The 25448-nt window shown below is 42.7% G+C and overlaps 2 protein-coding genes across 2 annotated transcripts in view; one reads left to right on the forward strand and one right to left on the reverse strand.

Moving 5' to 3' along the window:
* The first annotated feature begins 1268 nt into the window (after nucleotides 1-1268).
* rnf34b (ring finger protein 34b) lies at nucleotides 1269-16211 on the forward strand. The gene is made up of 8 exons (XM_056290927.1): nucleotides 1269-1370; nucleotides 6235-6453; nucleotides 7783-8268; nucleotides 10393-10455; nucleotides 11861-12062; nucleotides 12254-12283; nucleotides 12537-12578; nucleotides 13987-16211. The coding sequence occupies exons 1-8, from the start codon at nucleotides 1365-1367 to the stop codon at nucleotides 14169-14171; spliced, it is 1233 nt and encodes a 410-aa protein (XP_056146902.1). The 5' UTR covers nucleotides 1269-1364; the 3' UTR covers nucleotides 14172-16211.
* A 5954-nt stretch (nucleotides 16212-22165) lies between these two features.
* The window catches only part of LOC130121601 (lysine-specific demethylase 2B), a 68393-nt gene continuing 65110 nt past the window's right edge, over nucleotides 22166-25448 (reverse strand). The window contains exon 21 of the mRNA XM_056290444.1: nucleotides 22166-23788. Coding sequence (XP_056146419.1) covers nucleotides 23607-23788 — 182 coding nt within the window. The 3' untranslated portion in view covers nucleotides 22166-23606. The remainder of the gene's footprint in view (nucleotides 23789-25448) is intronic.

Genomic DNA, 25448 nt, shown 5'->3' on the forward strand with positions numbered 1-25448 from the left:
GAAGACTGGGCAAAACAAGACTAGCCATGTTATATTCTAATCATTTCATGTTGGTTTTCTTTAAGCCCAGGCTCATTTAATATTAACATTCACCTTAAACTTGTTTTATTTCCCTTTTTTGACTTGTATGTCTCTTCTTAGATGTTTTTTCAGCATCAAATTTTCTTTTTAATATTTGTGCCCTTGTCAGTGAGAGGGTCTGCACAGCATCGGTTAAGAACGAAGTTGTAATTTTGTGCCGTTAAGTCCCATTGTTTCATAATTAAGTGCAATAATTATTTGTCATCACAAGCAAACGACAGGCTACTCTGTACTATTACAATAGGTATTATTTAAAAGTGTAAATAAGAGAAAATTAGCATGCCGATCTCTGTTTGATGTGCTTGGAGATACCTAAAAAGACAATGAAAGTGACTCATATAAGTGTAATTGCAGTTCAGATATTATGAGCCCATGCATTCTTTCTCTGTATTATCCTTCTGATGTCTACCTGCTTAGTGTTGGCACAGTCCTGCTGTAACTACACGCACAGTACGCACTGTGCCACATGGTTTGTGTTGTCTTGACACAGCATTGTCTCAGTAGTAGCTTAGGTAATGCTGTGGCAGTGCTTTCTGGGGCCCCCTACAGGTACAGCTACTGACGACAAACTGGAAGTAAACCTCTGTAATCTCCCTTCTGCAGGGGGCAAAAAAAAATTCTGCACACAAAAGCATACAAAAAATAATGACAATAATATAATAAAATAAGCAATTCTCAAGCGCATGTACCACATGGCGGTACATGAAGCCAGCTTTTTTGCATTTTCATTTTCTGTTTCTCGTTTATTCAAAAGTAAAGGTATCTTATGTTGGGTGGAGGCAGCGATAATTAGAAATCACTGGATATATATGTTTATGGAAAATGTCTGCCATACTCCTCTGACAATACCAAATTGGATTTTTAGCAGTGCTATGGAAATCTCCTGGTGGCATTAAACGTCAAGTCAAGCCAACCATAAAACAAGTCATAAATTGTGCTGAATATTCAGCCAAGACGAATCTGATGCCGTTATTTACCATCCGGTGACCTGCCACAGGCGGTCAAGAATGAGATATTAACTGGCCACATCAAAATAGCTTCATGTTAGACATGTTTATTAATCCAGCGGCCCTCTATGTTGGGATCAGGGAGATGATTGGCTGCTGAAGGAAACGGTTGTCCTCTCTGCTCCGTGATTGGCCGGTGTTTCCCTTGGCCATTACGTTATGCTTACTCCACACAGCGAGCCGGAGAGAGGGAATACGTAATGGTTTGATTCGCTGTGCCCTTGCAATGGTCGTCATTCTGCGATTACTTGGCAAATTCCTCAACCGGGAGTTGCAATGAAGGTATGCTATTTCCGCTGGAATTCCTCAGCGTTACGACTTCCCGGCCCGAGTATTCTCTCGCTGCGGTGCAACTTTAGCACGACGCGCCGAGGTGTAGGGCAGTATTGGCGTTATCCTCTTTCGTGTCCATTAAAGACATCGCGTTCGAGTAGTTTGGAAAATATTTCCGCGCAGTCGCGTCGTTTACGGCGTCGGCTCGCTCGTCCCCTGAACTTGGCGTCTGCTTTCGCCTCCCCCCTCTTGACGGTTATTGATGTGGGGTTTTGATTGTGGCTTGCGGCGCTGTGTTTCCTGCGGAGCACGCTGGACACACCGTAGCTAATTAGTAAGCCCCCTCGACCCCGGCCGTGGTGTGCTAGTTCATTCAAGCGCAGTTGGACCGGACTAGCGGCGCGACGTTCATTCGTCGTCGCGCTCTAATCCGCTAATGAGATAGACTGCCCGTCAATAAATGCAGGAATATGTTTTGGAGACGTCTTGCCCACATCACGCTCGCCTGCGGGTCTCAATGTGGTTGCTCACCTCATCGCAGTTGCTAAGAGTGCTACGAAGGAAAGGTGAAATAATAGCTGAACACTGGTAAATATGACGATGACGGCGATGCCATGATGATGATGATGATGATGTGATGGCACTGAAGAACAAGTGACGTTGCTGCTGGCGGCAGGAGTGATTTTGAAACTTATCTGCGTAATAATCACCAACGTTGCTCATGTTATAATTGCTATTGTCATCGCCGTTATTGCACAGCGACTTGCCAGGCAATTATTTGAAATATCAGTTATTACTCTTACGCTGTGGATGACTGTGACTTGTTATAAGGGCTCATCTTCAAGTAGTATTGAAGACAACCGCATCCCGTCTTCAGCTAGCCAATAAAATAGCAATCATGGAGAAATGCCCAATTTTGATAATATTCAAACCCTTTTTTTGTACTGCAGTAATTTGAAAGAAAGGGGCGTTATAGTGGTTAGTTTCAGTGGACAATAAAGTTTATCTTGTCTTGATAAATCATCTGTATCACAAAGAGTTTGCTGGGTGTTAGCTAATCTGGTTTGGATCGAAAAACGTGTTTTCCGCCCATCAGGAACACACGTTCGCTGACTTGCATGAACACACATCGCCAAGTCCAAAAGTCTTTACTTGATTGCTATGCAGAAGTAATTGGCTTTTGCACAATGTCTCATCACATGTATCCTTTTAATAATGGTGTGATATTCTAGATGATTCCAACATGACCCTGTAAGGCCCACTACAGAAACATAATAGCCTGGTAAATCTCAGGCGAGTGCCAAATGTGATTCAGACCTTCAATCACAGCAGATTTACAGTTGCTTCACGTTTTGAGATGGGATGATCATATTTGCTGCTGTTGACTCTTCACGGCCAATAAAATAGGAACTCTATACCTATGACTACAAATACTAATACTTTCCAAACTGCCAGTCAGTGCCATCATTAGTCCTTCATTAGTGAAGTCAACACAGCTATTGTGTGTTACAGGGAGTAGAGCAAGCTGTGTGTTTGTAACTCATTATGCCAAACAACTGGTCTTTTCCTACTCTGTACAACTTGCAAAACACAAACATCAGCCTCAGTAGATGTTGAACTCTCTAAATCTATGTGAAAACGTCATTCTTTTTCCCCAAACCTAAACAATGAAGATTGCCAGCTGAACAAGCAGAGTTTTCTATCCACTGGGATAGGGTTAGGGTAGGGTCAACTGTCTTTTCACTTCACTACATGGATGGTATTTCCACTGGAATGCCAGGAAGAAATTCTCAGAGAGAAAGGGGATGGGGGGGGGGATGAAGAGAGTGAACAATAGTGCTGAGTAAACTGAATTATGGAGATTAGCAAAGAGTTGTTTGTGTATGTGAGATCTCAGTCTCATTAACACTGACCATAGGCTAAGTCCACATAATGTCTGTTCTTCGACCTTCACTGATGCTTATGTGTCGCTTTTGAATGCATCAGAATTTAAATATCATCACAGTCCTTAGGTGTAAAGATGGGGGGGGGGGCAAATTCATTTTGTTTGGGTGTTTTTGGCCTTTTCTTTTGTTGGGGTCCTTAAATTTTACTCCAACGTTCCAAAAATGTCAAAGTCAAGTGCAGGCACATTTAGAGATACCACTTTAAGTAATAAACAGGACCTACAGAGCTCTGCTAAACTGGAAGCAACATTATACCCATGGTAATCTGATACCAGGAGATAAAGAAATTAAAACGTTTCAGCCCGAGACCTGACTTAGAAGTTTTGCCTGTTTGTGGCCCAAACTCATTAACACTACTTTATAGAAAATACTGATCATGTAGTCATTTATTATATCGTTTTCTTTCTTTACTGAAAGAAAATCTGCTAGAGGAGTAAGGTTATTTCTTAGCTTACGATGCACATCAAGTTGTCAGTCAAGTGAGATTTCTTTGATTTCCTTCAAGTTGCCACCATCACTTTTTCCAAGTGAAATTTCTGAAACAGAGATAACTGTACTGGAAACAAGTTGAAAAAAAACAACGTATCAGTCTATAGGAAAACACAGTTTTAAGACTTAGAATTGTTTTAAGTGATCTGAATTGTTATTTAAATTATGTCTTAATTTTCCTTTGTTTTCGTGTATCTTCATCTACTTGAGGTCCCGACCTATAAGGCTACTGGCGATTGATTTTTTTTAAATTTGTTTCTATATATTTGATTTTATGAGGTCACATTGCTGTGCGTACACATTAGAACTGAAGATGGCCATTAATTGCCTCCTGTTCCTGTTTATTTTAATCAGAGTCGGCTGTATAGAGTCCAGATTATAAAATGTTGATTAGAAGCTGACCAATTTCAAATCTGGCTTTCATTCCAGATCTGATCTTAATTTCTGCAAAATCGGCATTGTGTGCTCCAGGTCTTGCGATCATTTCATGCCTGTATAATCTAATGGTGGTTGCATTAAGTATAACTGACTGGACATCTTTAAAAAGAAATAACAAGCTGTTGAGAACTGGGCATGACGTAACTGCAACAAAAAAAATACTACAAGGCAAGGCAACCCTTCTCTGCGCCTGTCGTTTGCACATTTTGGCTCTCCTCTGCAGAGCCCACACAGGACTAATTTAGGTGACAGAGAAAAGCTCAATTGCTGGCTTGGAGCCATATAAAACTGATTTCATGCTATGGCTCTTCCTGGTTAATCCAGCAGAAGAATGGAAGATGCTGGTAGACTTTCTTTGGAGTGACCATGACCTAAATTTGGCCATTGTGCTAATTCAAGTGATGCTGTACGAGTAAAGTTTGACACATTGTGGTTTTATCATACAGACAAAACTGCAGGAGAGTCAGGAGAGTTGTCATTTAACATCACATTTCATGAATGGAAAAAAAATATTCAAAACACTCTACTGATGTATTGTAAAGAGTAGGCCTGATTAATAGATTAATTAATTAATTAGATTAATTAAACCGGTAGCGGCCCACTAGCTTAAAAGGCCAGCGTCAGTGTATGCATTCTCGGTGCTCTGCCGGTGCAGCGGGGGTAGACCCTTTGCTTCCCAGCGTAGCTCCAAATATAGTGCTTAGTGCCTAGATTACGTAAGCGGTGTTTAAGCAGATGGGCGAGGTGAGATCACAGGCTACTGTGGAAGGTCAGAGCAGAACCTCGTCTTGCGGAGAGATGTGTCTGTCGCTTGTGACATCCATTGTTTTCCGTGGTGAGTCCGGGTACAACAGAGAGCATACAGAGTATGCTCATGTCATCTATTGATTTCTTTCAGACTCTGAAACAGAAGACATATTGTCTTCTCTGTCCCCCCCCCACGCTCTGATCAGTATGCTCTGAGGGGCTGAGGCTCTCAAGTCGCCATCTTGGCTCCCTGTCTCGGGCCATTCCTGTGTCAGGGAACTGACACATGAGATCTTCCATGTGGGCACTTACTTTACAGAGTGCATTGACTTTCGGTTTGTCATATTGTACCCAGACAAGGCCAATAAAACTGCTCATACCTTCTTCTCATCCAAGCAGAAGAAGGTGCTACTTGTGTTTTTAACACACATCAGATACTTCAGCATTGTCCACTGTCCATTAAGTTGCACGAAATGCAGGGACATCCAAACTCATTGTCTTCTATGAAACGAGACATTAATGTGAGCTTTTAGAGACTATTTCTTTCAATCATCTAACCTCAAAAGACACTCCACAAGCACTTTCAATAATGTATTGCCCATTTGTCTGTCTGTCTGTCTGTCTGGTTCTCCCTCTCTTATCTATTTTTCTCCTCTTTGAACTTAAAGACATGTAATACTTTTGCCACCCCATCATATGTTCTGACGGGCACTGTTGCATGAGACAAATAAATCAGGCCACTGAAAAGTCTGAAACGGCAACCAAATTTTTGGGGGGGGGGGGGTTCCCCCTTTTTCTCCCCAATTGTACTTGGCCAATTACCCCACTCTTCCGAGCTGTCCGGTCACTGCTACACTCCCTCTGCCGATCCAGGGCTGCAGACTCGCCAGCCGGATAGTGTGATCCTCCCATGCGCTATGTCCCCCTGGTGAAATTCCTCACTGTCAGGTGAAAAGAAGCAGCTGGCAACTCCACATGTATCGGAGGAGGCATGTGGTAGTCTGCAGCCCTCCCCGGATCGGCAGAGGGGGTTGAGCAGCAACCGGGAAATTGGGCGGATACAATTGGGGAGGAAAAATGTGAAAAATCCACAAAAAAAAAACGCCACGACTAAATAAGCTTAATAACTATTATATGATATAGTTTCAGTCTGGGTGTCTGTTTAAGACAGTTTTATAAATCAGAGTGGTGTAGGTGAGAACATTTTACAGTATTTCAGTGTTTGTATGTGTGTATATCTCTGTGCACTGCAGGCGGGAGCGTCGTCCATGTGGGCATCATGCTGTGGGCTGCTGAATGAGGTGATGGGCACGGGCACGGTGCGGACGCAGCAGCCGGGGTTCGGAGCAGGGGCGGGGCCTTTCCGCTTCGCCCCCAGTGCTGGGTACTCCACCTACCCCCCCACCAGCTCAGGGAGCGCCGGACAGTTATGTAAGGCCTGCGGACTGGCCTTCTCCGTCTTCAGACGAAAGGTAAGACGGCTGCTGCTGCTGCTGCCAACACTGACGGTGCTGGCGATGGTTTTCATAGGAGTGATCATGTTTCTGATCAACCGTTTGATCAGATTAAAAATTAAACTGACGAAACTGTCAGTTCCTACGGACTGTCAGAGTGGTGCTCAAAGTTAGCATGTTGACGTTGGAGATACACTAAATTCTATCAATACCTATGGCACATGTCCTCATCCGGCCCTTTTACCGTCCCTGCAGAACGAGACGTGTCGCAGTTTAATGGCAGATCCTATCTGAGCTCTGTCTGGCCGTGAGGCCTGCTGAGCCGCTGATGAAAGCCCTGGACTGTCCAGGATTCTCTCTGCTCACGGCTTCAGATAACTCCGTCTATCAGCACACACCAGTTGCCTTTCTAATGGCAGGTTGAATCCCTTGCCACAGACATCTGTGTCTCGGCATGATATTTTCCCCGTGAACGAAAAGTTATTAAGGGATTAATATGAACGACGGAAGAAAAATATCCATGGCGACGGAACTGTCCATTTTCGTGGACCAGAGCACATTTGCACACCAATGATATGAAAATAATGTCTGCCCCGTCCGGCTTTCTTTCATGCACATTTAAATGTGTCAGTCTGCATGCTCAGTCTCAGCAGAGAGGGATAAAGAAGCCAGCGGCATGACGGACCTCCTCAGGATTTCTGCAGAGTGTTTCACAAACATTCCCCGCCTCTCTTAAAGCATGAAGGTCTTGTTCTCATGTTTTGGGGAGGACGTTATTACATTGTTTTACAGAATTAGAATGCAGTAGCAAGATTGCTAGGTCATCAGTAATTTGAAATAAATATAATCTCAAATGAATTATGAGTATGTGTAATAATAATAATAATGTATCATCATCCTCATCATCATTACATTTGTATAGCGCTTTTGTAGACACCCACAGCCCTTATTTGTGCAGAATTTTTTCCCCTACGTATGTAGTGGTACTATGGCATTCTACCAAGAGTTAAAACAATGCTGTCATTGTTGCCACAAATAGTAGCCCCAATGATCTGCTTAGCGCGCTCATTCGGTCTAATGTGGGTGTTCCTGAAGTCAAATCAGATAAATCTCTTCCAGCAGAATGGTAAATTAAGCACTGCAAGCAGCACAGAGGAGAACTACTGAAAGGTACCAACACAAAACAAGTCTATCAACTACATTATGGCAGTCAACACGATGTGTTAGCCATGGCCTTTTTAGAGACAATTTTGTCTTTGCTTACCTTTGAATATTCTCGCGAAATTAATTAAATCGAATGGAGCCGTGTCACATTTGTCTGTCTGTGTGTTTATCTCTCCTCGACAGCACATCTGCTGTGATTGTAAGAAGAGTTTCTGTGCCCTGTGCTCGGTGCTGCAGGAGAACTTGCGCTGCTGCACCACGTGTCATCTGCTGCGTGGCACGGCCTTCCAGAGACCCCAGCTCATGCAGCTTCGCGTGAAAGACCTGCGCCAGTACCTGCTGCTGCGCAACATTCCCACGGACACTTGCAGGGAGAAGGAGGACCTGGTGGACCTGGTGCTGTGTCACCAGGGAGCCGAGGAGACCCCGAGACCAGTGGAGGAAGAGGATGAGGAGGAAGATGAAGATGAGGATGTGCATGAGCAGGAGGAGGAAGAGGAGGAGGAGGAGGACATTGTTGGAGCTGATAGAGACAGTCTGCACTCGCTCCCCCACTCGATGCATGCCTCACCCCCCTCTGCCACGCGTTCCACCTCTGAACAGTCAGTCCTCTCGGCCTCTCAGGGAGACGTGCTCAGCCAGAGTGACAGCTCAGGGACCACCAGCCAGGTGTGGAGGCTCGTACACCCTAGAAACACACAGTTGCTATTGAGTGCATAGGTTTACACTGCACTCAGCTTGATGGGTATTCTGAGGCCAGACGCAGAATTACATACAATACATGCACACACACACACACACACACACTTGCTTACATAAACACACACACACACACACACACACAAATACATACATAACTAATTCCAGTACTCCACCCAGTATAAATAATTTTCAAAGATGGCTGTTGTCATTGACAGCTGTGTAAATGTAAAGCACGATGTAACTTCTTCCCTTCAGCTTCCTAATTATCATTACACTTTTATGTACATAATTAGCTTCACCAGATGGACTTTTCATCCGCCTTTGTGTAGTCTCCGGTTGCATGCATTGTTTGCCTACACTTCTGGCAGCTAGAATGTATAGCAAGGTGTTAATCTGGGGGATTTGTTGTAAATGGTGAATTGAACATCTTTACCATTTCCATGGATTTAGTTTTATGTTTTTTCACATGGAAAAGCCAGGCAGTGTTAAGCATTGGTCCATGTGACTGCTGGGAGCAGCTGTGTTTTGTGTGTGTGTACACAGCCCTCAGATCAGCCAGCGACACAGTCTGAGTACTTTGCCTTTTTTTTTTTTAATTTTTTTTTTTAGGTCTGTTAGACTGAGTCTCTTATGTAATACTCACAGAGTCATATAACTCCCTCCAGCACCACAGCTGCAGCCAACCAGCTTTGCCACTTTTCTGCAATATATCAAAAGCTAATCTAATCTTCTATTATTATTTGATACACGAATCCTAAAGATATTCATTTTTGGATTATTGGAAACTGAGGATATAGTTAGAAACACCTTTAAGAAATGCAGTTCAGGATCATCAGTTTGGTCCTCCGAATAAGGCTGCTGACAGTGCTGCGTTTTTTGGAGGCCCTAAAGTGAGCAAGAGCATTACATCTGGGCAATAAATGCCATGTAGCACCACGAGGCTGGCAGATGAATTATTAACACAGGTACATTCTGGGAAGATGGTGAGAAGTGACAGGTCTGCTAGAATTTGGTGGTGCAGTGGAGGGAGAGCGAGAGCAGAGGAGAGGGGTAGGCAACCATCGAGGCCTTTCCCCTTGCTCCAGTGAAATCTCATAGACGAGCCCCTCGCAGCTATTAGCTAATTACTTTTTTACTTGACGGATAGAAGAGGGGGAGGGAGAGAGTTTAAATTATCTCCTCAGTGAATACCATATAAAGGACCAATCATATTTAGGACAATGTACGCTTACCAGTCTTATCCTATAGTTGTATTTATTCTCCTTTTGGCTATAAAATGCCAAACCTCTGCTTCAAAAGATAAGATGGGGTTTAAGCTACTGTGAACTGAACCATGAGAAGAATAAAATAACTCATTGCTTTTGCTAGATCTCTGAATGGTTGAGTATAAAGTTTCATGAATTAAGTTAGCATGTTATTATACAGGGAAAACAAAGGGAAATATATAAAGTTAGCATTTTATTATACAGGGAAAACAAAGGGAAATATATAAAGTTAGCATTTTATTATACAGGGAAAACAAAGGGAAATATATAAAGTTAGCATGTTATTATACGGGGAAAACAAAGGGAAATATATAAAGTTAGCATGTTATTATACAGGGAAAACAAAGGGAAATATATAAAGTTAGCATGTTATTATACAGGGAAAACAAAGGGAAATATATAAAGTTAGCATGTTATTATACGGGGAAAACAAAGGGAAATATATAAAGTTAGCATTTTATTATACAGGGAAAACAAAGGGAAATATATACTTGTGTTGATGGTCATGTAGAATCTGAACACAATATGTACAAGTGCGAGACTTGCTGTGAAATTTTGGAAAAGTAGTCTTGGCTGTCAGTGATTTGAGGGGCCAACTTTTCTCCAGCTGAGGGCCACATCATTTCTGGCTAATAACTTACCTTGGGTAACTGCTGGCACTGGTTGTATTAAAATAATTAACCTACCAATTAGTCAAAAAGCTCAACCTGTAAGCCACACGATTGGGTGAAATGGTTAAATCCACCAGCAGGAGAGTTGGTTTCAAAGGGAGTATTATATCCTTTGAAAGTTTCCTGTCTTTCAATTTTTTTTTGTTCTTTCTTAGGAGCATGGGGATACTCCAACTGCGTCCCTCTTAAATCTGGAGCCGACTGAAAACATCATTGAGGTGAGATAACTCATTGGGTTTTTTTTCTCCCTTTTTCTCCCCAGTTGTATCCGGCCAATTACTCCACTCTTCCGAGCTGTCAAAGTCGCTGCTCCACCTCCTCTGCCGATCCAGGGAGGGCTGCAGACTACCACATGCCTCCTCCGTTATACAAGGAGTTGCCAGCCGCTTCTTTTCACCTGACAGTGAAGAGTTTCGACAGGTGGACGTAGCACGTGGGAGGATGACGCTAATCCCCAGTTCCCTCTTCCCCCCAAACAGACGCTCCGACCGACCAGAGGAGGCGCTAGTGCAGCGACCAGGACACATACCCACATCCGGCTTTCCATCCGCAGACCCAGCCAATTGTGTCCATAAGGACACCCAACCAAGCCGGAGGTAACATGGGGATTCGATCCAGCGATCCCCATGTTAGTAGGCAACGGAATAGACCGCCACACTACCCAGACTCATTGTTCTGAACTATAAAGAGATGTCACCGCATCTGAATGCTGCCTATTCATTTGAGTATCTAAAAGGTTTCATGGGGGTGTCCAGGTAGCGTATCGGTCTATTCCATTGCCTACCATCACGGGATCGCCGGTTCGAATCTTCGTGTTACCTCCGGCTTGGTCGGGCATCCCTCCAGACACAATTGGCCCTTTCTGCGGGTAGGAAGCCGGATGTAGGTATGAGTCCTGGTCACTGCACTAGTGCCTCCTCTTGATTGGTCAGGGTGCCTGCTCGGGGGGGGGGGGGGGGAATAATGTGATCCTCCGATGTGCTTACGTCCCCCTGGCGAAACTCCTCACTGTCAGGTGAAAAGAAGCGGGTGGTGACTCCATATATATCGGAGGAGGCAGCCCTCCCCGGATCAGCAGGGGGTGGAGCAGCAACCGGGATGGCTCGGAAGAGTGGGGTAATTGGCCAAGAACAATTGGGGTGATAAAGGGGGGAAATAGAAGGTTTAAGGGGCCTCGGTTCTGCTGTTAAAACTTGTTGACAGACGGGTCCGCGGTGGTGTAGCGGACTGAGCATCGACTTTGTGTCAATGCAGTTGCCCACTGGGGACCGGGATTCGCGCCTCAGTCTCGTAAGATCCGACTGGCCGGACTCGATGAAGCAGCAATAATCGGCAACGCTGTCTTCGGGAGGGGGGCGGAGTCGGCTTGTGTTCGTCACATGAATGCGTCTCTGTGTGTGTGGGAAAAAGCAGTGGTTCGGCCTGGATTCACCTCGTCACAAAAGTGGCGAGGCGTCTCCTTCGAGACTGCCGGCCGGAGTGATGCAGTTGACGAACGCATGCAGTACGAGGGTGGGAGTTTGAACTAAAATAGGGATCGATTGGCCACTAAATTGGGAGAAATCAGAAATAGATTTAAAAAAAAAACTCGTTGACAGAACCTTTTTTCTTTTTGGCTCTTAGATTAGCCCAGCAACACAGAGGAGAATACGGGCCTCGCTCTCTGATCTAGACAACGAGGAGGCAATAGAAAACCTATCTGTGCGCCAGCTTAAAGAGATTCTTGCCAGAAACTTTGTCAATTACTCTGGATGTTGTGAGAAGTGGGAGCTGCTGGAGCGGGTGCGCCGCCTCTACAGGGAGAACGAGCAGAACAGGAAGTCTAGTAAGCGCTTTTGTTTGATACCTTCACTCTCTAGTTTCTACACATGGCAAGCAAATGTCAACAGTGTCATCATTGATTTTGTGATTGGCTGCAGGATATCTTGATGCTATTTTGTAACCTGTGACATTTTATGTCAGAAAAACACTTGTGTACAGTTGTGTGACACACTTTTAATTTGTTTATTTTTCTAGTGGAAAACGTGAGCAACAGCATCACTGCAGGTACGTTTTTTTGGGGGGGGGGGTTTATGTATTGCCTGGATGAAATATATGACTTTTGGCTCATTATACATTTATTTGTATTCAAACAACATTTTTTATAAAAATTCCAAAACTTGCCTGTTATAATTTGGTATGTAGACAAACCTTTCTTTGATGAGAGTCTGCTAAACTGGTTTTCATTATATGTTACCTTCCTTGCATCTGAAACTACTAATAGTTTTTCATTACTGCCCTTTCTCATGTATAAATCAAGTTGTAGCATATCCGTCACCTATCTGCAACAGCGGAGTTGGAGGTAAGATCATGTCTCTATCCAAATACACATCACTGCCACTACCATCCCCCTCATATACAGATGTACTGAAAATACAATATTGTCATGTATTAGTTTGTCCAGTAATGGTAAACACATGCTGCAGTCAAACTTCCCACTCAGGGGTGCAACGAGTTGGGGTGCAAAGGGTGCAATGCACACAGGCGCCGCATCAGCGGGGGTGCCAAAAGTACAGTGTACAGTAAACAATTTCTGATTATAAGCCTATTTGTTTTTTAAAAGTTTAATATTTATGAATATTATTACTTAGATGAGAATTTTGGATTAGCATATATAATTACATGTTATATTTTTTTAATTATATATTTTTTTTGTTTTTTGTATATGGTCTTTTGGCGCACCTGCTGATGCGGCGCCTGTGTGCATTGCACCCTCTGCACCCCCCATCTTTGCACCCCTGTTCCCACTTAAGTATTTGCACTACTGGGGCATCCGGGTAGCGTAGCAGTCTATTCCATTGCCTACCAACATGGGGATCACCGGTTTGAAACCTCGTGTTACCTCCGGCTTGGTCAGACGTCCCTACAGGCACAATTGGTTGTGTCTGCGGGTGGGAAGCCGGATGTGGGTATATGTCCTGGTTGCTGCACTAGCGCCTCCTCTGGTCGGTTGGGGCGCCTGTTCGGGGAGGGAGGGGGAACTGGGGGGAATAGCGTGATCCTCCCACGCGCTACCTCCCCCTGGCGAAACTCCTCACTGTCAGGTGAAAAGAAGCAGCTGGTGACTCCACGTGTATCGGAGGAGGCATGTGGTAGTCTGCAGCCCTCCCCGGATGAGCAGAGTGGGTGGAGCAGAGACCGGGAAGGCTCGGACAAGTTGGGTAATTGGCCAACTACAATTTGGGAGAAAAAGAGGGGAAACAATGCCAAAAGAAAAAAAAAGTATTTGCACTACTTTTGTGTCTTGAGGGGCCTTTTCCTCCTATGATTGATATAGTCCTGAAAAGCTTTTCTCTACATATTTCATGAGCAGCAAATGTAATCCCATTTACAAACATGGTAAAACAGGCTATTAGAGCAGAACAAAATGTGGGGAGGAGTGGGATTTGATCCCTCAGGATCTGATTAGGTCCTGCAGTGACGCAATCACAAAAAACTTTGCTGTTTTAGAGGAAGTTACGGGTAAGCTTAGTATTAGATTTTGATGCAAAATAAGTAAAAATTTGAATTTTTGTGATTTTTTTTTTTTAGTGGGGGGGTGGGCATAAGTTGAAGAGGTGCATCATCTTTCTGGGGAAATGAGTAAAATTGTCAGTTTTCATTCCGTGTTGTCTGTAGGTACTGCATCATTTGCCTCTCGGTACCTCAATAGGGCCAAGAAAAGATGTGGTATATCTGCTGACTAACTTTCCACATCACTCTGTTCACAGATGGCGTAAGAGCCCAGCTAGCCTCTGATGACAACCTGTGTCGCATCTGCATGGATGCCGTCATTGACTGTGTGTTGCTGGAGTGCGGTCACATGGTAACCTGCACCAAATGTGGAAAGAGGATGAGCGAATGCCCCATCTGCAGGCAGTATGTGGTGCGGGCCGTGCACGTATTTAAGTCTTAAAACTGAGTGTGCATGGCAAAGCTGCCTCAAGTGTGCACATGTTCCAGCCCCCCGATTTACCAATAACTGACTGGGCTGTGCATGCCCCCCCTCCCCCCCCCAGGTCCTAATGCTGCAACAGACATGCACATTCCCTGTATTTGTGTCCAGTTTGGACCTTGAAACTGGACTATCGCCTATGGCCTTCCTCAGTTTGTTCTCCCCATTTAACTATAGCTCTAGTCCCCGCCCCAGTCCTCCTCCTTCCCAATGGACTCCCTCTGCTGTGAACGGTCAACGGTTACCCTTGGACACTTTAGTTTTTGTTTTGTTTTTTTACTTTAGCTTCTTAGAACAAAAAATCTCCATCTCCCATCACACAAACACACGCATGCACACTTTGTTCTTTTACAGTACTTCTATCATTTCTATTCTATTCGGGGAAATGGGGGGGGGGGTCCCATTTATACTTGAAGTGGACTGGTTGTTCCAGGCGATGCAGAGAAGAAGCTGCAATGGGAAGAAATCCTGTTGCAGGGTTGGAGATGCCACGCCAGACTGCATTCCCCTCAACTTTTGTTTTTGTTTTTTTTAGGATGTGCAATACTGAAAAATTGCTTGTGTGTGTGTGTGTGTAAGGAACTGTCTATCCATGTGTCGACTAATATCTATTCACAAATCCATCTGAGTAGCCCCACCAGACTTCACGCACCTTTTCATCATAACGTCAAATCAGAGAATTGGAAGGTGCCAAAAGTCACGCCTTCAATCTACTACATGTAACACAGCTTCCACATTAAGCGCCCTACAACCAGCGAGCATGGCGTTATAGTTTATTTCTCTCCAAACAACAAACAAGGAAATGAAATGTCTTCATATGAACCTTTAAATATCCTCAGTGTGTGGAGGAGGCTGATCTTCTAGGTATTGTGTTGTGTGTAATCTTTCCACCTGAAAATAAATGCCGCGGATGTGATCGGCATAAAGGATGTGATAACCGGTTCTGTCCGTGTCTGGTGATCATGCTTAGCTTCATAAGACGAGGTCGTCCACGTCGGGTCAAAGCTGTCAGCGTAGCCCAGTAACCAGCAAAGTTTCATCTTGGCCTGGTCATGGCTTTTTGCTGCAGTGCGTACATGTGTGGTTTGAATCTTTGTACTAATTTAACAGAGTTACCCTTTTCTTTTTCTTTTTTTTAACTAATTTATGGTGAGCAGTCATTCCACTCCCTCGTGTCCCGAGTTCCTCCTACGCTTGTGTTGTCCATTCAATGTGTTGGAACTTATCAGGTGCTTCTTCCTCTGTCCCGAGCTTCTTACCAACGTAACCCTTGTCCTGGTGTTGAGGTGTCCGTTTTAAAATATCTAGTGTCCCGTGGCGTGGAGAGAAAGCCGATTAATCAAATTTAGTTTGCACAAAGCTGTTTATGCAAATGTTATTTATTTTCCCATCATGAGATCCAGTTTATTCAAATGTCTGTTGAGAAATATTTACTTATGCCTGCCGTATGTTAACATGATTAAAAAGAAAAATACAACTGATTGCTGTTAATTCAGTTGCACAGATAGATTAAATTGTTGTTTACTTATAAATTATTAAATGTATATATTTTTTTTCCATTTTCTTTGGGCAGTCTGATTTGAATTTCTGATTTATGTTTATAACAATGATTGACAACAATGGTACTTTCTGAATGTATTTCCACTGAATTTGGTCGAATGAACTTTTCACCTAACAATCGGAAGAAAAAAACAGAGACTGTTGTGATCATGTCACATTTCACAATTAAAGCTACATCCTGATTTTGCTTTCAAGCATTTTTGTCCTCGTCCGCTACTGATCCGAAACTGTCATTGACACGATGCACAGCAACCGCCACCATGAGGGGGGTACGCCTGTTCAGTGATGCTGCTGTGCTCAAAGATGTCACTCGCGGGCAGCTACGTCAGAGTAGGAGGGTTCCCTGGACACCCGTACTCCTGGATTTCTATATTTTGGAATGTTAAACATTTTTATTTTGGTAAAATAAAGAAAATAGATTCAATAAAATATAGTACCTTAAAACCAGTAAGTAAAAATCTTGCTCTTCTTTCTGCACTCAACAATATGGGGCACTCACTTTGACCTTGTAAGTCTGGGTTGGCTGTTTTGGGGTATTTACACAACACCTTGACCATGGTACATGCTAAATGTTCATTAGAACTGACAATACAAATGCAAAAACATGATTTGTTTTTTTTTGGGGGGGGGGGGTCCCTTTTTTCTCCCCAATTGGATCTGGCCAGTCACCCCACTCTTCCGAGCCGTCCCGGTCGCTGCTCCACCCCCTCTGCCGATCCGGGGAGGGCTGCAGACTACCACATGCCTCCTCCAATACATGTGGAGTCGCCAGCTGCTTCTTTTCACCTGACAGTGAGGAGTTTCGCCAGCGGGACGTAGCACGTGGGAAGGTCAAGCTATTCACCCCCAGTCCCCCCCCCCCACCCCCCGAACAGGCGCCCCGAGGAGGAGGAGGAGGAGGAGGAGGGGGCGCTAGTGCAGCGACCAGGGCACATACCTACATCCGGCTTCCCACCAGCAGATGCGGCCAATTGTGTCTGTAGGGACGCCCGACCAAGCCGGAGGTAAGACGGGGATTTGAACCGGTAATCCTCGTGTTGGTAGACCGCTACGCAACCCGGACGCCCATTGAAAAACATAATTTTGAGTGTGAAACACATTCACTGATAACTGGATAATCACAAAATGTTATTTACATATTATACCGACAGCAAAAAAAAAAACACTTCTAAAAAATAACAGTTGAAGAAATCCACACCAATAAAGACAGCTAAAAATAAGAGCTAAAAAATGACTTAATATCTCAAAAGTCGTTCACACAATTCTACTTGAAGTATTTCAAATTGTACATGCAGGACATAAGTGCCTGTTTCCATAAAAAAACACATAAATCAAAAGATTGAAATGTTTTGGCCCTCCACTGAAACAAATTCACATTAAATTAAGTTTTCATTTTACAAAAGTAGACATACTCATAAAACATCCTAAGATTTATTGTCTGTGTACTTTGAGGGATGAAGTTAGTTGTGGAGTTAGGGGCTCGCAAGAGCAAGGAAAATACAATTAGACACTACGAAGTTGGGTTGCCTAAAATGAGTGGAATATTTTCCTTTTTCTCTTTTTTTTTGTTGTTTTTTTTGAATGGCAATAAAATGTTTTAACCCTGTACTGATCAAATTTATAGGCTTTGTTTTCCAGTTCAATACATTCTGGTTAATAAAGTTAGGGACATATATGTATAAAAATTTGCAGGGTGCTGCAATTCAGTGTCATAGGACTGCAAATTCCTTTATGTTGCAAGCTCCAGACTCAGTTTGTTAACAACAAAATCAAATATTACATTTTTTTACCTGGATTTAAAAAAAATAAACATCCTAAATGACATTTTTATTGAATTCCACGTTAATAAAAATAATAACTGTATTTATACAGCACTTTTCTAAAACAATGTTACAAAGTCCTTCACAAAAAAATAAAACCAGACAAGGCAATAATAAGAGTAAGACCAAATAAGTAAGAGTAAAAATAAAAACAATATAAATACTACTACTGTTATCAACTACTATCAATTGGTCCAGAATTCAGCAGCCCGTGTCATTACCAGAACTCCTTCCATAGATCATATCACTCATGTTCTTCAACAACTCCATTGGCTCCCTGTTCAAATGCCGTACTGACTTCAAGATCCTGCTCCTCACCTTTAAGGCCCATAATAACCTAGCTCCTTCATATCTTTCCGAACTCCTTCATATCCGCACACCCTCCCGCACTCTCAGATCCTCTTCTGCTCTCCAACTCACTACACCATCAGCCCGCTTGACTACCATGGTGTCTAGAGCCTTCAGTCATTCTGCCCCCCGCCTATGGAACTCTCCCCCACAAGACATTCGCAACATTGACCCTTTCAACCTTCAAATCCAATCTCAAAACGTACCTTTTCAAACGGGCATATACAGTCTGATCCACACTTCGGTGAGTTTTGTGCAGATGACGATTTTACACTTATCTGTTGTATTACATTTTTATTGTCTACCCTGCTTTGTTTTGATTTTATGCTGTCTGATACAGTGCAGCTTGTTTTTTGTTGGGGTTTTTTTTGTTTTTTTTTTTTACTTTGTCCTGTAAGGTGTCCTTGAGTGCTCTGAAAGGCGCCCACAAATAAAATTTATTATTATTATTATTATTATTGCTACTACTTTTGGCTGCTCCCGTTAGGGGACAACACAGCGGATCATCGATAAAACAGTATAAATAAACAATAAAAAATATCAAACATTTGTAAAGGCTTTCATAAAAAGAAAACTTTTAAGACGAGATTTAAAAGAAGCTAGAGACTTGGTTTATCTTAGTTCAACAGGAAGAGAGTTCCGTAGTATGGGGGCTCTAACAGCAAAAGCCCGATCACCCTTTGTAACAAACCGAGACCTGGGAATAACCAGCAGGGCTCCATCTGCAGTTCTTAACGGTTGAGGGGTCATATATCAGGTCAATAAATCACAAATGTATGTAGGAGCAAGACAATTTAAAGCCTTAAAAGTGAGCAATAAATTCTTAAAATCAATTCCAAATATAACAGGAAGCCAGTGTAAGGAGGTAAGCACAGGAGTGATATGGTAATGCCTCTTTGTCCCAGTAATGAGCCGAGCAGCGGCATTTTGTATCAACTGCAGACGGTGGAGGGAGCCCTTGCTGATACCAGTAAAGTGCATTACAGTAGTCAAGCCGAGAATAGATAAAAGCATGTTCAACTTTTTGCAGATCAGCAGATGATAAAAATGACCTAATTTTGGAGATTACCTTGAGCTGAAGAAAGTATGACTGAACAACATGTTTGATTTGATTATCAAAACTGAGGCTAGCATCCAATATTACCCCAAGCAGCCTGCTTAAGACAACCTGACAGATATCCAAGATTAGTAACAAAAGGGCTGATGCAAGTTTTGGGACCCTACAAAATGACCTCAGACTTATCATCATTAAATTTGAGAACATTTTTGGACATCCAGGATTTAATGTCAGAGAGGCAAGTTGTGAGATTTGCTAGGGCACTAGGATCTGTGGGTTTTAGTGGCATGTATAACCGAGTGTCATCAGCATAAAAATGGTAGAGCACATCGTGATTTTGAATGACCTGGCCAAGGGGCAGCACGTATATAGAAAAGAGAAGGCGGCCAAGAACTGAGCCTTGAGGGACACCACAACTCAACTGAGCCACCCAGGAGGTAGAGTTACCCAGAACAACAGAAAAAAAGTTCTGTTGGTGAGGTAAGGGTGTAATAAGCAAAGAGCCGAGCCCTTGATGCCAACCAGAGGTTCAAAAACCACATCCAGAAAGTAAAAGTCCAAACCATGTATTTGCTCCACACATGCACTACACCAGCAGATTCTAGTCAACAGCACTCCTCAACTAGGTAGGGAAAACAAGCTAATGAAATCAGCTGGTTTAGTAACAGGGTTGGAGCAAATGTACGGTTTGGACATTTACTTTCTGGACCTGGTTTTTACAACTCTGATGCCAACCTAAGTCTCTAAGCGATGAAAGATGTTGTGATTGACGGTGTCAAAGGCAGCACTTAAGTGTAAAATAACTAAAATCAAGCAGTCCCCTCTGTCTGCAGTCAGCAGTAGGTCATTAGTGACCTTAACTAGTGCTGTCTCGGTACTATGAAGTGTTCTAAAACCAGACTTAAAACCAATAAAAACAGTATGAGTGTTCATAAAAGAAATCAATTGAGAATAAATCACTCTTTCCAGAGCCATAAATAAAAAGACAATTTGGAGATGAGTCCGTAGTTACTTAGGGACAGGGGATCTAAATTAGGTTTCTTCAGCAATGGGTGAACAATGGCATGCTTAAAACTGTGGAAAAGGACGTCCGCGGTGGTGTAGCGGTCTAAGCATCGGCTTCGTGTCGATGCAGTTGCTCACTGGGGACCGGGGTTCGCGCCCTTGTCCCGTCAGATCCGACTATGGCCGGACTCGATGAAGCAGTGATAATTGGCCGCGCTGTCTTCGGGAGGGGAGCGGAGTCGGCTTGTGTTCGACACCTGAATGCGTCTCTGTGTGTGTCGGAAAAAGCAGTGGTTCGGCCTGGAGTCACCTTGTCACGGAAGTGGCGAGGCGACTCCTTCGAGACTGCCGGCCGGAGAGACGCAATTGGCGAACGCATACAGTGTGAGGGTGGGTGTTTGAACTAAAATAGGGATCGATCGATCGGCCACTAAATTGGGAGAAATCAGAAATAAATTTTAGAGAAAAAAAACTGTGAAAAAGAACCAGAGGCCAGATAATTATTAAGAATTTGCAGAATAACGGAGATGATAGTTGAAAATACCTCCTTGAGCAGCTGAATGGGAATGTTGTCTAAGATGCAGGATGAGGCGTTCATATTGGAGACTGTACTCTCTAACACTGAAATTGTAATTGGTTGAAACTGGGTGAAAGAGGCAGAATTAACATGGGGAACGGATTGAATTTAAGAGCCTGGCTGGATTTGGGATCTTATATGCTCCACCTTATTTATAAAATGAGTGAGACATTTTTCAGACAACTCCACATCAGGTTCAAACAGAGAAGTGGAGTGACCACTAATATCAGAATCGATTACCCTGAAGATAACTTTAGGATTGTGATTATTTCTTTATATTAGTTCAGAGAAGTATGCTGATCTCGCATCCTTAACTGTGTTCGAGTAAATTAACAATTGGTTTTTAAGGGTGTTCTGCGCTAATTCGGTTTGTTGACATTCCACTGTCATTCTGGTCTTCTATGGAGTCTTCTAAGGGCACGATTGTGATCATCCAGCCAAGGGAGGTCATTTGATTTTTGTTCCCTAGTTATAAACGGTGCAATTTGGTCAAGGATGGACAGGCACTGATCATTGAATGAATTTAATAGTGCATCTGGATTGAGTGGGGATAAAGACGGATTAAAGGATGATGAATTAAAAGCATCACAGAATTTAACTGCAGAACCAGCGTTGAGAATGCAAGAGCATGTTTTTTGGATAGTGACTAGGAATTGCGAGCCGTAGTGGGACTTTTAAAATTACAGCTTTATGGTCAGACACAGGTATATCCAATAGATTAAGACAATCGAGAGAGAACCCAGATGAGAGCATAAGGTCTAAAATGGGGCCTTTGGAATGTGTGGCAGAGGGAATGGGAAGGACAACACACATGGATATCAGAATCGCCAAGAATAAGCACCCTGTCATATTTTGGCATGGCAATAGATAAAAGGTCAGAAAAATCAGAAATAAAACTAACTGAATTAGGGGGCCGCGGGGATGCTGGAGTGGTTCGGACAATGGATGGATGGATGGATGAATTAGGGGGCCTATAAATTAAGATGCAGAGTAAAGGGGGAAGGCCAGTGATTAAAAAAACATAAAACCTCAAATGAGATAAAATCACCTAAAGTAACAGGGCGGCACTTAAAACCTAATCTTTAAAAAACAGCTAGGCCACCCCCTCTTCCAGAGGGCCTGGGAATATGAAAAGATGCAAAATCAGGGGAGCTAGCCTCAATCAGGGGAACAGTGTCCCCTGGGGAAAGCCATGTCTCAGAAATCAATCAGGGGAAGAGTGTCCCCTGAAGAAAGCCATGTCTCAGAAATTTAAAAAAAATCCAGATTATTAAAAACAATAAAATCATTTATGATAAAGGACTTATTACCCAGAGAGCTCACATTCAAGAGGCCAAAATTGTTTGGTGTCAAAGCAGAATTAAAACCAAGGGGAGTACAACAAATAGGACGCAAATTTGCTCCGTTGTTGTTGTTTCTACAAATAGATACATCGTGTGGATGAGAGGCATGGTGCCTAAGAAGAGAAGGAGGAAGAGGAAGAAGAAGAAGAAGAAGAAGAAGAAGAAGAAGGAGGAGGAAGAGGAGGAGGAATATGGGGGAAAACTCCTGGCAAGAGGGTCAATGACAGATGAGGCCAGTGGAGGGAGCATTAGTATTCCTTATTTTATTGAGCACCAGAAATGCAGAGAAGTAATGTGATGTAATGTGACAAAATAAGTGTCTCCTAGTATGCAGCTGTTTCCTATTAACATATAGACTCAGAACAATAAAAATAGAATATAGCATGATCATATAAATTCTGCAATATACAAATGTACATATACATATGTATATCTGCATACAGATAAACTGATGAGACAAAACATTACGACCACCTGCATACTATGCTGTTTGTCCTCCGTGTGCCACTAAAACGGCGCCGACCTGCTGAGGCATGGACTCCACAAGACCCCTGAAGTTGGCCTATGGTATTTGGCACCAAAACATTAGGAATTGGGAACATTCAGGGATGGTTTGAAGAACATGACAAAGAGTTCAAGGTGTTGCCCTGGCCTCCAAATTCTCCAGATCTCAATCTGATCGAGCATCTGTGGGATGTGCTGGAAAAACAAGTCCGATCCATGGAGACCCCACCTCGCAACTTACAGGACTTAAAGGATCTGCTGCAAACGTCTTGGTGCCAGATACCAGAGGACAGCCTAAGAGGTCTTGTGGAGTTCAGGGCTCCACGGTGCAGTGCTGTTTTGTTGGCAAGAGGGGGACCTACATTAGGAATTTGGCTTCAATGTTTTGACTAATCGGTGTATATATGTACACATATTCATGTTTAAGTATCAGTGCAAATAGGTTTTTACTATACATGTTAAATCTAACTATACATAGTAATATAGTATGTAGTCTTATGAAAACCAAAAACTAAAACACTTGTCCCATAAAAAATGCCATTGCCACAAAAATAGACTAAAATATGAAAAATAAACAGGGACACAGGCTACCATCCGAGCATTTTAGTGAAAAAAATCATCACTACTTAAGCCCTCAAAAAAATAAATAAACCAGACAGTGATGCAGACTGATTATCAATTCAAGTTGAAATCATACATTACACTAATGATTCACCAGTGCATTCAATATTGCACATAAATGTATGAAACACTCTGATACAAAAATATTACTCTATAATGCATTCTATTTACACTGGAACAAAAAATAAGTCTATGCACAACAAAACATGAACATGATACATACACAGTTCTTCTGAAGAAATAAATAACTTACAAAAGGGTGCAATAAATTCAGGAAAAGGACAAGAAAAGCATGCTTGCAATATTCCAGTGAGACTGGCACCTTACTTGCCTGTTAGTAATTCTGTTTTTAAAAGACATTTTGGGTTAGCGGCACAAGTTCCCTTATAATCAAAGTTCGTCATCGAGTACAGACACTTTCCTATGCATGTGGAGTAACCCACAGGGGCTTGTGAAATTCAACAGCTTTCTCCACTAAAACACAGGCCACTGCTGCCTCCGTGTGGAAAACACCATCATCACTGGTATTAGGTATGCTGTCCTTGATGAATTTTCTTACAATTAACTGAGCTTTTGAAGCAATTTGTCCTCTATTAGTCCGAACTGCACACTCACAGACATTTCTGCAATGAACTGTTCACATCCCTCCTTGGTCACCTGCTTACAGTAGCGCAAGTCAATATGACAAATGCTTCCACAGCGTTTGAAGTAGGTCAGCGACTGGTCTGTGACCCTGTTGCAGACTACAGGGAAAAATAAGGTTAGGAGAAACAGAAGAAGTGATGCATAAGACACCCCCTGTGCAAACAGATAAGCTATCACACACATAGATGAATTGATCCTTTACAGTTTTCTGGGATATTGGGCTTGGATTTCACATGGTGAGCAAAACATGTAATAAGATGTGCTTTAGATGAAATGAGTGGCAGTGACTTGAAAATGGAAACTTGTGTTGCCATCAGGATGCCAGTCTGTCTGCCATACTTTTCATTCCATATTGCTCCTGTCATTCAGAGCTTCAGTTTGTAATAGAACTAAATTCTGTGGAAGATGAAAGTCACCGGGTCTGATTATCTATTGTCTGTGTTGTAGCACTCCACTCTGTAATCAATAGAAACATCTCTTTCTACTTAATTTCATAGCTCTGATGAAGCAATTCAAGAGACAATTATGCTCTTATCTGCATAATTAAGTATGTGGGAAACTATTGAGAGTAGTCTGCCTGCAGACCTCCACTGTGGGGCACTTCCATTGGAGGCTCCACTCTCAGGGCACCTCCACTGTCAGGACATGTACCCGGCTGCTCTGAAAGCAGAGAACACAGAAGAAATGTTCAGGATTATCTTCAGGTTACAGTCGTTATATATGTCGATGTAGTGGAAAAGGCATGCTGTTAATTTGCATTATCCAAAACACTGCCAGATTTAGGATGTTTGACATTATATACAATGTAGGTTAGACAATATATAGCTCTGCGCTAGTTGTGGTATTAAAATAGCTACCTGTTTGGCTAAATCAAAATCATATTAGTTAGAAAACTGGACGTTCCCACAATGTTAGCTAGCGTTAGCTCACAAAGTTTCACACGATTCTTCATATAAATTAGCTTATGTTACATTTTTCATTCTCAATTTGGCAGTGTTTTGGATAATGCAAATTAGCAACATACCTCTTCCACCACATGGAAATATCTGTGTTACTGTAACCAGAAGATAATCCCCAACATGTCTTCTTCTGCATTCTTTGCTTTGAGAACAGTCTGTCTCCATGCTAATACTGACTACATGTTTCATGATTTGTCAATGTCACATTATTAATTAATGGAAAATATAGGCTACTGACTCATCAGAAATACGGTGATTAACATTGTTAATTCTTAATGTTTATTAAAGCACACTGAGTGTCAGGTTAACCTTATGTTAATTAATAGTGCTATTATGAATCCTCACAATAGGCTACATCCCAGCATGTGAGACAAAACCTAAAGATTTTGTGTGAGGATCCTTACGCCCAATATGCTAATGGCAAAAGAATATTAAACATTAACATAGGCTACACAAGTTATTAAAAGAAACATGGTCACTAGGATGCTGAATATGGAGCTGCCAGGGAAGAGGGGAGAGGAAAAGAGGAAGGCCAAAGAGGAGGTTCATGGATATGGTGAGGGAGGACATGCTGGTGGCTGGCATGACAGAGGAAGATGTAGAGGACAGGAAGAGATGGAAACGGATGAGCCGCAAACAGATGATCCGCTGTGGCACTCACTAATGGGAGTAGCCGAAAGAAGTAGTAGTAGTAGTAGTAGTAGTAGCCTACCACCGTACAGTTAGGTGTGAATTAACTATATTAAGAAAGACAGAAGAAAGATACTTTATTTTTGTCGTTATATTTTTGTCAGTTGGT

Source organism: Lampris incognitus, chromosome 12 (assembly GCF_029633865.1).
Source record: "Lampris incognitus isolate fLamInc1 chromosome 12, fLamInc1.hap2, whole genome shotgun sequence".
NCBI lineage: Eukaryota > Metazoa > Chordata > Actinopteri > Lampriformes > Lampridae > Lampris > Lampris incognitus.

What these genes read in the sequence shown, in the direction of transcription:
- rnf34b (XM_056290927.1), top strand. An exon ending in CGACTGAAAACATCATTGAG is followed by an intron (nt 10,456 to 11,860) that starts GTGAGATAACTC and finishes TTTGGCTCTTAG; the next exon opens with ATTAGCCCAGCAACACAGAG. An exon ending in CTGCAACAGCGGAGTTGGAG is followed by an intron (nt 12,579 to 13,986) that starts GTAAGATCATGT and finishes CTCTGTTCACAG; the next exon opens with ATGGCGTAAGAGCCCAGCTA.